The 14,331-nt window shown below is 40.7% G+C and overlaps 1 protein-coding gene across 1 annotated transcript; it reads left to right on the forward strand.

The window, feature by feature from the left end:
• Nucleotides 1-3,767: 3,767 nt before the first annotated feature.
• On the forward strand, nt 3,768-13,122 carry atp5f1d (ATP synthase F1 subunit delta). The gene is made up of 5 exons (XM_087783260.1): nt 3,768-4,000; nt 6,542-6,695; nt 8,489-8,577; nt 12,835-12,966; nt 13,029-13,122. The coding sequence occupies exons 1-4, from the start codon at nt 3,884-3,886 to the stop codon at nt 12,955-12,957; spliced, it is 483 nt and encodes a 160-aa protein (XP_087639386.1). The 5' UTR covers nt 3,768-3,883; the 3' UTR covers nt 12,958-12,966; nt 13,029-13,122.
• The last annotated feature ends 1,209 nt before the right edge of the window (nt 13,123-14,331 follow it).

Below are 14,331 nucleotides of genomic sequence, written 5' to 3' on the forward strand. Positions count from 1 at the left end.
TATAGCGCTTTTCCAGACCAGGGTCACAAAGCGCTTAAACAATCAAAACAATATTCAATAAAGTACATATTTTAAAGATCAAGATAATACTGAGAACAACACAGGAGTTCCAGAAAATCAAGGAAAAGCCTGAACAAATAAAAACGTCTTCAGATGTTTCTTGAAGGAGTCAGTAGATCATCAAGAGCAAAGAGAGAGAAGATCGTGCCAAAGCTTAGGAGCAACAGGACCTCTGGTCCTGAACCGTGTGTGTGGAACAATAAGTAGATTCTGATCCACAGACCTCAGAGCCCGAGCTGGGGTGTAAGTAAGTAAGTAAGTAAGTAATATATATTTATATAGCGCTTTTCGAGACCAGGGTCACAAAGCGCTTTAACAATCAAAACAATACTCAAAACAGTACATACTTCAAAGGTCAAGACAACACCGAGAACAACACAGGAGTTCGAGAAATTCAAGGAAAAGCCTGAACAAATAGAAACGTCTTAAGATGTTTCTTAAAGGAGTCAGTAGATCATCAAGAGCAAAGAGAGAGGAAGATTGTTCCAAAGCTTAGGAGCAACAGCCTGAAAAGATTTCTCTCCTCTGGTCCTGAGCCGTGTGCGTGGAACCATAAGTAGATTCTGATCCACAGACCTCAGAGCCCGAGCTGGGGTGTAAGTCTGGATCAGATCAGTGATGTAAGGAGGAGCCTGACCATGAATAGCTCTGAAAGTAAGAACCAGAATTTTAAAGTTGATCCTGAAAGAAACTGGAAGCCAGTGAAGAGTTTTAAGGACCGGAGAAATGTGAGTTCTTCTACTAGAGCGGGTCAGAATTCTCGCTGCAGAGTTCTGAATCAACTGCAGGCGAGACAAGATCCTTCTTGTTAAGACATGAAAACAAACTGTTACAATAGTCCAGACGAGAAGAAACAAACGCATGGATTACAAGCTCCAGATCATGTTGTGACAGCATTTTCCTAAGTTTAGAGATTTTTCTCAAATACAACACCCAGGTTTCTCAGGCTCAGTTTGACAGACTGACCTAAGTCACCCAAGTACTGACTCAACCCTGGAATCGTATCATCAGGAGCAATCACCAGAGTTTCAGTTTTGTCCACATTTAGCTGTAAAGTGTTTTCACTCATTGTTTGATTTCTAGCAAACAATTGACTAAGCTGTTCAGCCTTTGGGGCTCAGTTGGGTCAAAAGAGCAGTAGAGCTGGATGTCATCAGCAAACATGTGATAAGAAACATCTGGAAATCTCTGAATGATTTTACCAAGGGGAATCAAGTACAGCAAAAACAATAAAGGACCCAGAACAGAACCTTGAGGGACTCCACACAACAGATCTGCCGATTCAGACCTCATTTGATTGGCAGATACACTAAAACTGCGCCCAGAAAGGTAAGATGAGAACCATTCTAACACAGACCCAGACAGTCCCACTTCACCCCTTAGTCTTCTCAGCAGGATCTGGTGATCAACTGTGTCAAAGGCTGACGACAGATCCAAGAGAACCAGAACAGTGAATTTACCAGAGTCAGCCGACATCATGATGTCACTGGACACTTTCAGTAAAGCTGTCTCCGTAGAGTGATGTTTACGGAAGCCAGACTGAAACTTCTCATGGATGTCGCTCTGATCCAAGAACAAAGACAGCTGCTCGGACACCACCTTCTCCAAGATCTTGGACAAGAAAGGGAGCTTAGAAATAGGTCTGAAATTACTGAGGTCAGTTGGGTCTAAGCCTGGTTTTTTGAGCAGAGGCTCCACAATGGCATGTTTAAATGCATTGGGAAAAACCCCTGTGGAAAGGGAGAGGTTCACCATAATGGTAACCCAGGGGCCAATTACATCAAATACTTTGATAAAAAGCCTACAAGGAAGGACGTCATCTGAGCAAGAGGAGGGTTTCATCTTGTTCACTAGTGCTGAAATATCACCCAAAGATACAGCAGAGAAGGATGACCAAGAGGAGGAGATGGGCTCAGAGACAGTAGGGGTTCCCAACAAAGGGGGAGAGATTTTCTCTTTGATCAATTTAATTTTGTCAATGAAAAATCCCAACAATGCATTGCTGTCAGCTTCACAGAAGACCGGCGTGATTTGAGGAGCAGGAGACACGAGAGAATTAATCGTGTCAAACAAAACTTTGGGGTTTTTCCTATTTGCTGCTACCAGTTTTCTGATGTAATCAGATCTAGCAGTTTCTACCATCTCATTGTAAGAAGTCAACAGATCCCTGAGGTGAAGTCTGTGCACCTCAAGTTTAGTAGACTTCCAGAGACGCTCAGTCTTTCGACAAAGTCTCCTCAGACTCAGGAGATCTTCATTTGTCCAAGGGCACCGTTTTTTCTGAATTTTCAAGTTCGATTTAACAGGTGCCACTTGATCCAGTATTTCAACACAATGATCAGTAAAACAGTGAATCAAACTGTCCACATCTGGACAGTCATCAAAGGAAAGACGGTCAAACATAGCAGAAAAACTGTCTGCAGTATCGGCTGAGATGACACGCCTCTGAGACCTAACTTTCAAAGGCTTAGGTTCAGGGATGAAGTCCAGGTTGAACAAGACAAGAGAATGATCACTCAGATGGACATCATGTACAGATACATTAGAAATGTTCAGGCCAAGAGTAAAAACTAAGTCTAAAATGTGGCCTTAAGTCTGGATCAGATCACTGATGGAAGGTCTGACCATGAATAGATCTGAAAGTAAGAACCAGAATTTTAAAATGATCCTGAAAGAAACTAGTGAAGAGTTTGAAGGAGAAATGTGAGTTCTTCTACTAGAGCGGCTCAGAATTCTGGCTGCAGAGTTTAGTATGAACTGCAGGCGAGACAAGATCCTTCTTGTTAAGACATGAAAATAAACTGTTACAATAGTCCAGACGAGAAGAAACAAACGCATGGATTACAAGCTCAAGATAAAGTGGTTCTATTTATCACAAACTACGTATTGTTTGGTGTTTACGTGAATATACTGTAAATATACTGACTTTAAACAATGACAAACAACAATGGATTTCATTTAAAATTAAATGTTGATGTCATTAAGTGAAGAAAAACGTTTAACATGTGACAACTTAGTACATTCAATTATCATATTTACATGTTTTGTGATGAAATACGCGAAATATTTGACTTTGATTCAACAATATACAGTATTTGAAGAATTATTCTTAAGACAATGATGTGTCTTTCAGTTTCATGACGTGTTGGTGATGTGATCATGCATTTAAAATGATTAAAACTGTGTTTTTAGGGAATTATACACTGTCACATATATATAAATACACAAGAATTCGCTCGATCAAAACTTTGAACATGTCGTCTGAGTTGAAGCTGATGCTCACGTGAATGAATATAATATAAATATAAAAATACAGCATTTAAAAAAGACATTGAAAGTAACAGTAATGCTTCTCCTGTTGTGCAGAACCACACCCCGCCAGCAGAGGGAAGCATGTTTGCTGCTCCTGCTGGACGAGGGATGGTTTATCAACCTTTAAACACGTGACACCGGAACGATTGTGGACTCACTCCCCCCATGAGAGAAGGGTGCGCACACTGGTCTAAGAGTTTAAAAAAAAAGGCCTCGAATTTTATTTATTTTTATTTTAAATAAAAATGAAATAGCCACTCGCATTTTTGTTTTTTAACAACTGCTCATAAATTTAAAATACAATGACCAAACGCACGGTATATGAAGGCGGTTCGTTTCTTCGAAGTGCCGATCATTACCAGAGACTACATTACCCAGGAAGCGTAGCGCTGCCGCAAAGCTCGCTGGGTACGGAGCAAACGTCCTTGCTCTGCAGCAGCGTCTCGTCGCAGGACATCATCGTCGTCTCTGTCATCCGCTCGTACTTGAATAAGAAGCTTCACCTCCAGCCATGATGGCAGCAAGACTCCTCCGCCGTTCTCTGCCCGTCCTGCGACAGGCTCGCTGCTACGCCGACGTCTCGTCCGGAGCCCCGCAGATGTCCTTCACGTTCGCCTCCCCGACGACGGTGAGCCCCGGGCCCGGCTAGCGTTAGCATTAGCATCGGCTCTAGTCGCTGAAACCTGCTCAATGAAAGATTGTAGTAAATGTCGTAGATGTTATTAAATATAAATACATTATTAAATACTGCAGTAACGACTTCGTGCACGTATTTTTAAACTGTTTAATTTGATATACGAGACTTGTGGAGCGAATGTGTGACATGTTAGCCTAGCTTGGAGTTAGCGGCTAGTTAGCTGTCATCCACCGTCTTTGACCTACAAACAATCACATGTATGGTGTAAACAAAACATCTTTCCTGTAACTTGACCTCATGCCTGCTCGATAAACCCTTAAATGATAATTCTATATTATTTAAGCCACTTGACAATCATTTTATTTATAGAAATGTGTGTTTATCTCCGTCAATGTCAATGTTTTTGCGCTTTATTTTCATGCATTAATAGAATGAAACTAATATTAATGTAATTTTATCATATTTAATGATGAGTTACTTTTCTACATTAGTGTGTTTGACTGATGGTTTACATGAGGTCAAAACAAGGTCAGAAATAGATGGTTTATAGTTGATCAACAAGAATTCCTGAAGCTTTATTCCAGGTTTCATGTCTGCGTTATATTCACACACTTCACATATAAATAGTTAAAAAACAAGTCGTGTAGAGTTAGTGTTTCACTAGTTAACTGGTTTAATCTTGACAAGGGTCTTGACTTGTGAAGAGCTCATGTTACTTTGAAAAAAATAACAGTTTTTATCCAACAATAGAAACATTCTGACTAATTAATAGTGGTGTTAGAAAATATTGTTAATATTGTCAATATTTCATATTAATATATCTTTCTTTTTTTTCAAATTGTATAAATGATTATACATTATAGTGTATTACAGGAAATGCACGTAAATACATGAAAAACTGTGCAAAAATATGCAGTTTGTATGATTTAATATTTATAAATCACAACACCAGAGTCAAGTACTGGACAATACTACACATATATCCTTGTTACTACACTATCACAACACCAGAGTCAAGTACTGGACAATACTACACATATATACTTGTTACTACACTATCACAACACCAGAGTCAAGTACTGGACAATACTACACATATATACTTGTTACTACACTATCACAACACCAGAGTCAAGTACTGGACAATACTACACATGTATACTTGTTACTACACTATCACAACACCAGAGTCAAGTACTGGACAATACTACACATATATACTTGTTACTACACTATCACAACACCAGAGTCAAGTACTGGAAAATACTACACATATATACTTGTTACTACACTATCACAACACCAGAGTCAAGTACTGGACAATACTACACATATATACTTGTTACTACACTATCACAACACCAGAGTCAAGTACTGGACAATACTACACATGTATACTTGTTACTACACTATCACAACACTAGATTCAAGTACTGGACAATACTACATATATACTTGTTACTATACTATCACAACACCAGAGTCAAGTACTGGACAATACTACACATATATACTTGTTACTACACTATCACAACACCAGAGTCAAGTACTGGACAATACTACACATATATACTTGTTACTACACTATCACAACACCAGAGTCAAGTACTGGACAATACTACACATATATACTTGTTACTACATTATCACAACACCAGAGTCAAGTACTCGACAATACTACATATATATACTTGTTACTACACTATCACAACACCAGAGTCAAGTACTGGACAATACTACACATATATACTTGTTACTACACTATCACAACACTAGATTCAAGTACTGGACAATACTACATATATACTTGTTACTATACTATCACAACACCAGAGTCAAGTACTGGACAATACTACACATATATACTTGTTACTACACTATCACAACACCAGAGTCAAGTACTGGACAATACTACACATATATACTTGTTACTACATTATCACAACACCAGAGTCAAGTACTCAACTACATATATATACTTGTTACTACACTATCACAACACCAGAGTCAAGTACTCGACAATACTACACATATATACTTGTTACTACATTATCACAACACCAGAGTCAAGTACTCGACAATACTACATATATATACTTGTTACTACACTATCACAACACCAGAGTCAAGTACTGGACAATACTACACATATATACTTGTTACTACACTATCACAACACCAGATACAAGTACTGGACAATACTACACATATATACTTGTTACTACACTATCACAACACCAGAGTCAAGTACTGGACAATACTACATATATATACTTGTTACTACACTATCACAACACCAGAGTCAAGTACTCCACTATACTACAAACATATCCTTTTTACTACAGTATCCCTATACATCGTATTGTTGACATGGTTTCGAGATTCTTACCGTAGCTTCAGATTCTTGAAAATACACACTCCTAGTAATAATCAATTTAACATAACTAGATGCAGTTTTTTCGTGGTAATAAATTCCACTGATGATGAAGTTGAAGTATTTATCTTTTGATCCTTCTATGTTTCCACCACCAGGTTTTCTTCAAGGAGGCCAGTGTCAAGCAGGTGGATGTGCCGGCGCTGACCGGCATGTACGGTATTCTTCCGGCCCACGTTCCAACACTGCAGGTGCTTCGACCTGGTGTGGTCACGGTGTTCAACGATGATGGCGCCCCTTCTAAGTTCTTTGGTAAGATTTGTTATTTTTTTGTCCATATAGAGATGTGGTCACTAGCCTCTGATCACGTTTTTAAGATTACAGTCGGATGCTTCCTTTAAAATCCTCTGTTGAAATACATACGTTTTGATTTATTAAGTAAGTTATTTATATTTATATAGAGCTTTTCTAGACCAGGGTCACAAAGCGCTTAAAACATCAAAACAACACTCACTAAAATAAATACTTAAAAGATCAAGATACCACTGAGACAAACACAAGAGTCTCAGAGAATTTCTCTTTCTCAAGAATTTCTCAAGAAGTTTCTTGAAGGAGTCAGTAGATCATCAAACACAGATGTTTCTTGAAGGAGTCAGTAGATCATCAAACACAGATGTTTCTTGAAGGAGTCAGTAGATCATCAAACACAGATGGTTCTTGAAGGAGTCAGTAGATCATCAAACACAGAGATGTTTCTTGAAGGAGTCAGTAGATCATCAAACACAGATGTTTCTTGAAGGAGTCAGTAGATCATCAAACACAGATGTTTCTTGAAGGAGTCAGTAGATCATCAAACACAGATGTTTCTTGAAGGAGTCAGTAGATCATCAAACACAGAGATGTTTCTTCAAGGTGTCAGTAGATCATCAAACACAGATGTTTCTTGAAGGAGTCAGTAGATCATCAAACACAGATGTTTCTTGAAGGAGTCAGTAGATCATCAAACACAGATGTTTCTTGAAGGAGTCAGTAGATCATCAAACACAGATGTTTCTTGAAGGAGTCAGTAGATCATCAAACACAGATGTTTCTTGAAGGAGTCAGTAGATCATCAAACACAGATGTTTCTTGAAGGAGTCAGTAGATCATCAAACACAGATGTTTCTTGAAGGAGTCAGTAGATCATCAAACACAGATGTTTCTTGAAGGAGTCAGTAGATCATCAAACACAGATGTTTCTTGAAGGAGTCAGTAGATCATCAAACACAGATGTTTCTTGAAGGAGTCAGTAGATCATCAAACACAGATGTTTCTTGAAGGAGTCAGTAGATCATCAAACACAGATGTTTCTTGAAGGAGTCAGTAGATCATCAAACACAGATGTTTCTTGAAGGAGTCAGTAGATCATTAAACACAGATGTTTCTTGAAGGAGTCAGTAGATCATCAAACACAGATGTTTCTTGAAGGAGTCAGTAGATCATCAAACACAGATGTTTCTTGAAGGAGTCAGTAGATCATCAAACACAGATGTTTCTTGAAGGAGTCAGTAGATCATCAAACACAGATGTTTCTTGAAGGAGTCAGTAGATCATCAAACACAGATGTTTCTTGAAGGAGTCAGTAGATCATCAAACACAGATGTTTCTTGAAGGAGTCAGTAGATCATCAAACACAGATGTTTCTTGAAGGAGTCAGTAGATCATCAAACACAGATGTTTCTTGAAGGAGTCAGTAGATCATCAAACACAGATGTTTCTTGAAGGAGTCAGTAGATCATCAAACACAGATGTTTCTTGAAGGAGTCAGTAGATCATCAAACACAGATGTTTCTTGAAGGAGTCAGTAGATCATCAAACACAGATGTTTCTTGAAGGAGTCAGTAGATCATCAAACACAGATGTTTCTTCTCGATATTTTTTAAGTACATCGTGCAGTCCTAGTCATTTGAAAGGCGCAAGTTCAAGTTTGAGGTTTAAGATTTTATATTTGGATATTTCAACGTGTTTAACTACAACTGCATTTGTGTCTTTAACTAGTATTTGTACTTCTTGATTCCAGTTTTGAACGTTCCATTTATTCCATTCCTCGTCTCGTGTCTCCACAGTGAGCAGCGGCTCAATAACCGTCAACGCCGACTCTTCAGTGCAGCTTCTGGCCGAGGAGGCCTTCACTCTGGAGCAGCTGGACTTGGCAGTGAGTGTCGTTTCACCTCATTGTGTTTTTACAATCATGTTTTTCTCCACACGGTGGCGCCATAACTCTTGTTAGATAATGATAAAGTTAAGTAACATTTTGACTGAAACTATTCATCACACTAAACATGATTTATCTTGGATCTAAACCAGAAGAAAATCTTCAAAAAAAAGGATATATTTTGCGTAATAATGATCATGTCATTATGAAAATAAACACCAGGAGCCTCATGTACTAAGAAGTTCGTAGATCTTCTACTAAATATGAGCCTCATGTACTAAGAAGTTCGTAGATCTACTAAATATGAGCCTCGTGTACTAAGAAGTTTGTAGATCTTCTACTAAATATGAGCCTCATGTACTAAGAAGTTTGTAGATATTCTACTAAATATGAGCCTCATGTACTAAGAAGTTCGTAGATCTTCTACTAAATATGAGCCTCATGTACTAAGAAGTTTGTAGATCTTCTACTAAATATGAGCCTCGTGTACTAAGAAGTTTGTAGATCTTCTACTAAATATGAGCCTCATGTACTAAGAAGTTTGTAGATCTTCTACTAAATATGAGCCTCGTGTACTAAGAAGTTTGTAGATCTTCTACTAAATATGAGCCTCATGTACTAAGAAGTTTGTAGATATTCTACTAAATATGAGCCTCATGTACTAAGAAGTTCGTAGATCTTCTACTAAATATGAGCCTCATGTACTAAGAAGTTTGTAGATCTTCTACTAAATATGAGCCTCGTGTACTAAGAAGTTCCTAGATCTTCTACTAAATATGAGCCTCATGTACTAAGAAGTTTGTAGATCTTCTACTAAATATGAGCCTTGTGTACTAAGAAGTTCGTAGATCTTCTACTAAATATGTCTGACAAGAATTTAAGAACTTTTCCTTCGTACATCCCGATCAACGTAGAATTAAACGCAGACTTGTTCTTCCCTTTCCACTCATTTACATATTTAAATCATATTTTTCATAGTTTGTCCGGCGGTGCGACTTATACTCTGGAGCGACTTATGTGTGAAATTATTAACACATTATTAGCGGTATATCATTTCACATGTTATTTTCACACTAAACCACCAGAGGGCGCTCTAGGCCTGTGTTGATCATTTCCACGTAGAAGAGGAAGCATCTTCTACCTCCGGAGTGAGTTAGTTGTTTAAAAGTGACACGAGGATGAAGAGTTATTTGGAGTTACACGGATGGTTTGGTAAACTAGTTAGTTATTGATGCTATAGTTCTCTGAATAACTCTTCATATGTTATGTTAACATACCAGGTTCTCACTTCATGTAACGTAACATTATTCTGTTGTTGCCTCTAGTTTTATTTTAAATGGTCTTTCAAGATCACATGTCTGTTTTGGATTTTATCAAATCAATTTCCCCCAAAAATGCGACTTATACTCCAGTGCGACTTTTATATGTTTTTACTTCTTTATTATGTATTTTATGTCTGGAGATACTTGTACTCCGGAGACACTTATAGTCCGGAAAATAAGGTACATTATTTTCAGCTGATCCAGGCGTACGTCACCTACAGACCTTGCAGGAATGATGTACTTTTAACCGCTCTTTTCAGTGTTGATACATATGGACTTAGACTTAGAATATATTTTTTAGGGATTACGATTGATTCAAAAAAACGTTGAGCTTGTTACTGTAGTTATACACTTGGTTTTGTTCTGCCAGAAATCTTTGGGGCTAAATTGTGTTCATCTTGCACGAGTTCTTACGCGACGGTTTAATCCCACATGTGCAGCTCCAGCTTATGTCGTATGTTTTAAACGATAATCTCAGCGTCGGGTGAACCTTCAGTTTTATTTACGGATTTATTTTTCCAAGTAATAGTTTGAACGCGACGACATTGACCGTTTCCTCCGACGCCACCCTTGACATCGACCCTAAATGTCAGTCTTTGATTTTCCTTCAAGAGTCTCGTTTCCTAACGACGCGCCTGGCGTGTTAATTGCCGCTCGCCGCCGCCCCGGGTCCTGGTGGGGTCGCGCCCCTCGACGGCGCGTCGCTTGAACCCACGCAGGAAACGAGCCTCATTTCGCTGATGAGCTCCGCCCACCGCGGCACGAGCGCCGACGCACCGGAGCGCTGGACCCGAGGTTTAAATGTCAGCCTCGTCAACGGCGGTATTACGGCGGCGTCTCGGCGCGACCTCGGGCTCGGGCCGAGACGCCGCCGTCAAGTCGACTCTGTGGCGGTAAATGAGATCTTTGGCGGCAACAATGTGCTGCTAATAAGGCGGGAAAGGTCAGTCACTGTGGAGGTGCAGCCGACGTGTCGAGTCCTGCTGAGAGACCTTTAACTCGCAGCTATGTTTGGCATTTCTGCTTCTAATCGCCGCCGTGACAAGTGGAGCTTTTTCCGGCTCCTTCTGCTCATCACCCACTTTTACACTCGTGTTCCTCTGACGTCTGAGGCGACGACACCAGCGAGAAACTCAACTTCTCCACGAGATCCATTCATTATTGACACTAAATTATTCTTTTAAACTTGACAAACTGGTTTTTGTTTCACTACATTTCAGGAGAGAAAATATAGTAAATTGAAGCAGAAAACTGAACTTTTCGCCACTTTTATGACTGCGTTTGACGGTTGAAAAAATGCATCTATAATATACATTTATTTTATTTTCTGTACATTTTACTGTTTCCATTCATTTCTTTTTAAATTAAAGATTCTATTCATTTTCGGGGGTTTTCAAATCATATATTATGTTTATCATGAGTCGTCATAGCTAGGATGTGATGAGGAGTGATGAGAGGATACACTGAGGACGAGAGGATACACTGAGGATACAGTGATGACTGAGGATGAGAGGATGCAGTGATGACTGAGGACGAGAGGATGCAGTGATGACTGAGGATGCAGTGATGACTGAGGATGCAGTGATGACTGAGGATGAGAGGATGCAGTGATGACTGAGGATGAGAGGATGCAGTGATGACTGAGGACGAGAGGATGCAGTGATGACTGAGGACGAGAGGATGCAGTGATGACTGAGGATGCAGTGATGACTGAGGATGCAGTGATGACTGAGGATGAGAGGATGCAGTGATGACTGAGGATGAGAGGATGCAGTGATGACTGAGGATGCAGTGATGAATGAGGATGAGAGGATACATTGATGACTGAGGAAGAGAGGATGCGGTGATGACTGAGGACGAGAGGATACAGTGACGAATGAGGATGAGAGGATGCAGTGACGAATGAGGACGAGAGGATGCAGTGACGACTGAGGACGAGAGGATGCAGTGACGAATGAGGACGAGAGGATGCAGTGACGACTGAGGACGAGAGGATGCAGTGATGACTGAGGACGAGAGGATACAGTGACGAATGAGGATGCAGTGATGAACGAGGAAGAGAGGATACATTGATGACTGAGGACGAGAGGATGCGGTGATGACTGAGGACGAGAGGATACAGTGACGAATGAGGATGCAGTGATGAACGAGGAAGAGAGGATACATTGATGACTGAGGACGAGAGGATGCGGTGATGACTGAGGACGAGAGGATACAGTGACGAATGAGGACGAGAGGATGCAGTGACGAATGAGGACGAGAGGATGCAGTGACGACTGAGGATGAGAGGATGAGAGGATGCAGTGACGAATGAGGATGCAGTGATGAACGAGGAAGAGAGGATACATTGATGACTGAGGACGAGAGGATGCGGTGATGACTGAGGACGAGAGGATACAGTGACGAATGAGGACGAGAGGATGCAGTGACGAATGAGGACGAGAGGATGCAGTGACGACTGAGGATGAGAGGATGCAGTGACGAATGAGGATGCAGTGATGAACGAGGAAGAGAGTATACATTGATGACTGAGGACGAGAGGATACATTGATGACTGAGGACGAGAGGATGCGGTGATGACTGAGGACGAGAGGATGCGGTGATGACTGAGGACGAGAGGATACAGTGACGAATGAGGATGAGAGGATACAGTGACGAATGAGGACGAGAGGATGCAGTGACGACTGAGGACGAGAGGAAACGGTGACGAATGAGGACGAGAGGATACAGTTGACTCTGATTTTGGTTCTATTGATTTAACTGCAAGATGTCATTACATTTCTTCCCTTAAATCACTCCAAATATTTTGCCAGTTTATCGAAATGCATCGTATCTTGAGACTTGAAACTCGTGCCAGTGATTCTTTCAATAGTCTGTTCAAAAAGTGACTTGTTTGAGGAACATTTACAAGATCTTAACCCTTAACTCTCCTCAGGCGGCGAAGGCCAACCTGGAGCAGGCTCACAAGGACATGGGCAAAGCTAACGATGATGCCTCCAGGGCTGAAGTCCAGATCAGCATAGAAGCCAACGAGGCCATCGTCAAGGCCCTGGAGTAGAGGACTCTGGTATGATTGACAGCTGCCACCTCCTGCTCAAGTCTACACTATAAAAATGTTCTTCTTCCCAGGTGTGTGTGTCTGGGTGGAGCCTGCTGCCGAGTGCAGATGATTCCATACTTTGTACAGTCGTAAGAAGTTGAAAATAAATTTATTTCAAATGACCCCCAGTGTCATGTGCTACGTCACGACCCCCGACCTGTTGAACCAACATATACTCTTCATAACCAATAGCTAGGGCTTTCAAAGTATTAAATATCAGAAATGTTATGTTTATATTTCAATTAAAATCTGTCTAAAGATGTATATTTTTAATCGCAGTTGAAATATTCACAGCACTTGTTCGTCTGCAATTGAACCTCCGGCCACTAGATGGCAGACTGTGCCGCAACGAAAGAAACGATGAAATTCTGCGAGAACCCGGCGATGACTGAGGACGAGAGGATACGGTGGACTCCAGCAGCTTTAAAAGCTGATGTTTAGACATGTTTTTGAATCCTGCTAGAACCCGGCGATGACTGAGGACGAGAGGATACGGTGGACTCCAGCAGCTTTAAAAGCTGATGTTTAGACATGTTTTTGAATCTTGCTAGAACCCGGCGATGACTGAGGACGAGAGGATACAATCGACTCCAGCAGCTTTAAAAGCTGATGTTTAGACATGTTTTTGAATCCTGCGAGAACCCGGCGATGACTGAGGACGAGAGGATACAATCGACTCCAGCAGCTTTAAAAGCTGATGTTTAGACATGTTTTTGAATCCTGCGAGTACCCGGCGATGACTGAGGACGAGAGGATACAATCGACTCTAACAGCTTTAAAAGCTGATGTTTAGACATGTTTTTGAATCCTGCGAGAACCCGGCGATGACTGAGGACGAGAGGATACGGTGGACTCCAGCAGCTTTAAAAGCTGATGTTTAGACATGTTTTTGAATCCTGTGAGAACCCGGCGATGACTGAGGACGAGAGGATACAATCGACTCCAGCAGCTTTAAAAGCTGATGTTTAGACATGTTTTTGAATCCTGTGAGAACCCGGCGATGACTGAGGACGAGAGGATACAATCGACTCCAGCAGCTTTAAAAGCTGATGTTTAGACATGTTTTTGAATCCTGCTAGAACCCGGCGATGACTGAGGACGAGAGGATACGGTCGACTCCAGCAGCTTTAAAAGCTGATGTTTAGACATGTTTTTGAATCCTGCGAGAACCCGGCGATGACTGAGGACGAGAGGATGCAATCGACTCCAGCAGCTTTAAAAGCTGATGTTTAGACATGTTTTTGAATCCTGCGAGAACCCGGCGATGACTGAGGACGAGAGGATGCAATCGACTCCAGCAGCTTTAAAAGCTGATGTTTAGACATGTTTTTG

The sequence above is a fragment of the Callionymus lyra genome, chromosome 2 (genome assembly GCF_982586985.1).
Source record: "Callionymus lyra chromosome 2, fCalLyr1.hap1.1, whole genome shotgun sequence".
NCBI classification, from domain to species: Eukaryota; Metazoa; Chordata; class Actinopteri; order Syngnathiformes; family Callionymidae; genus Callionymus; species Callionymus lyra.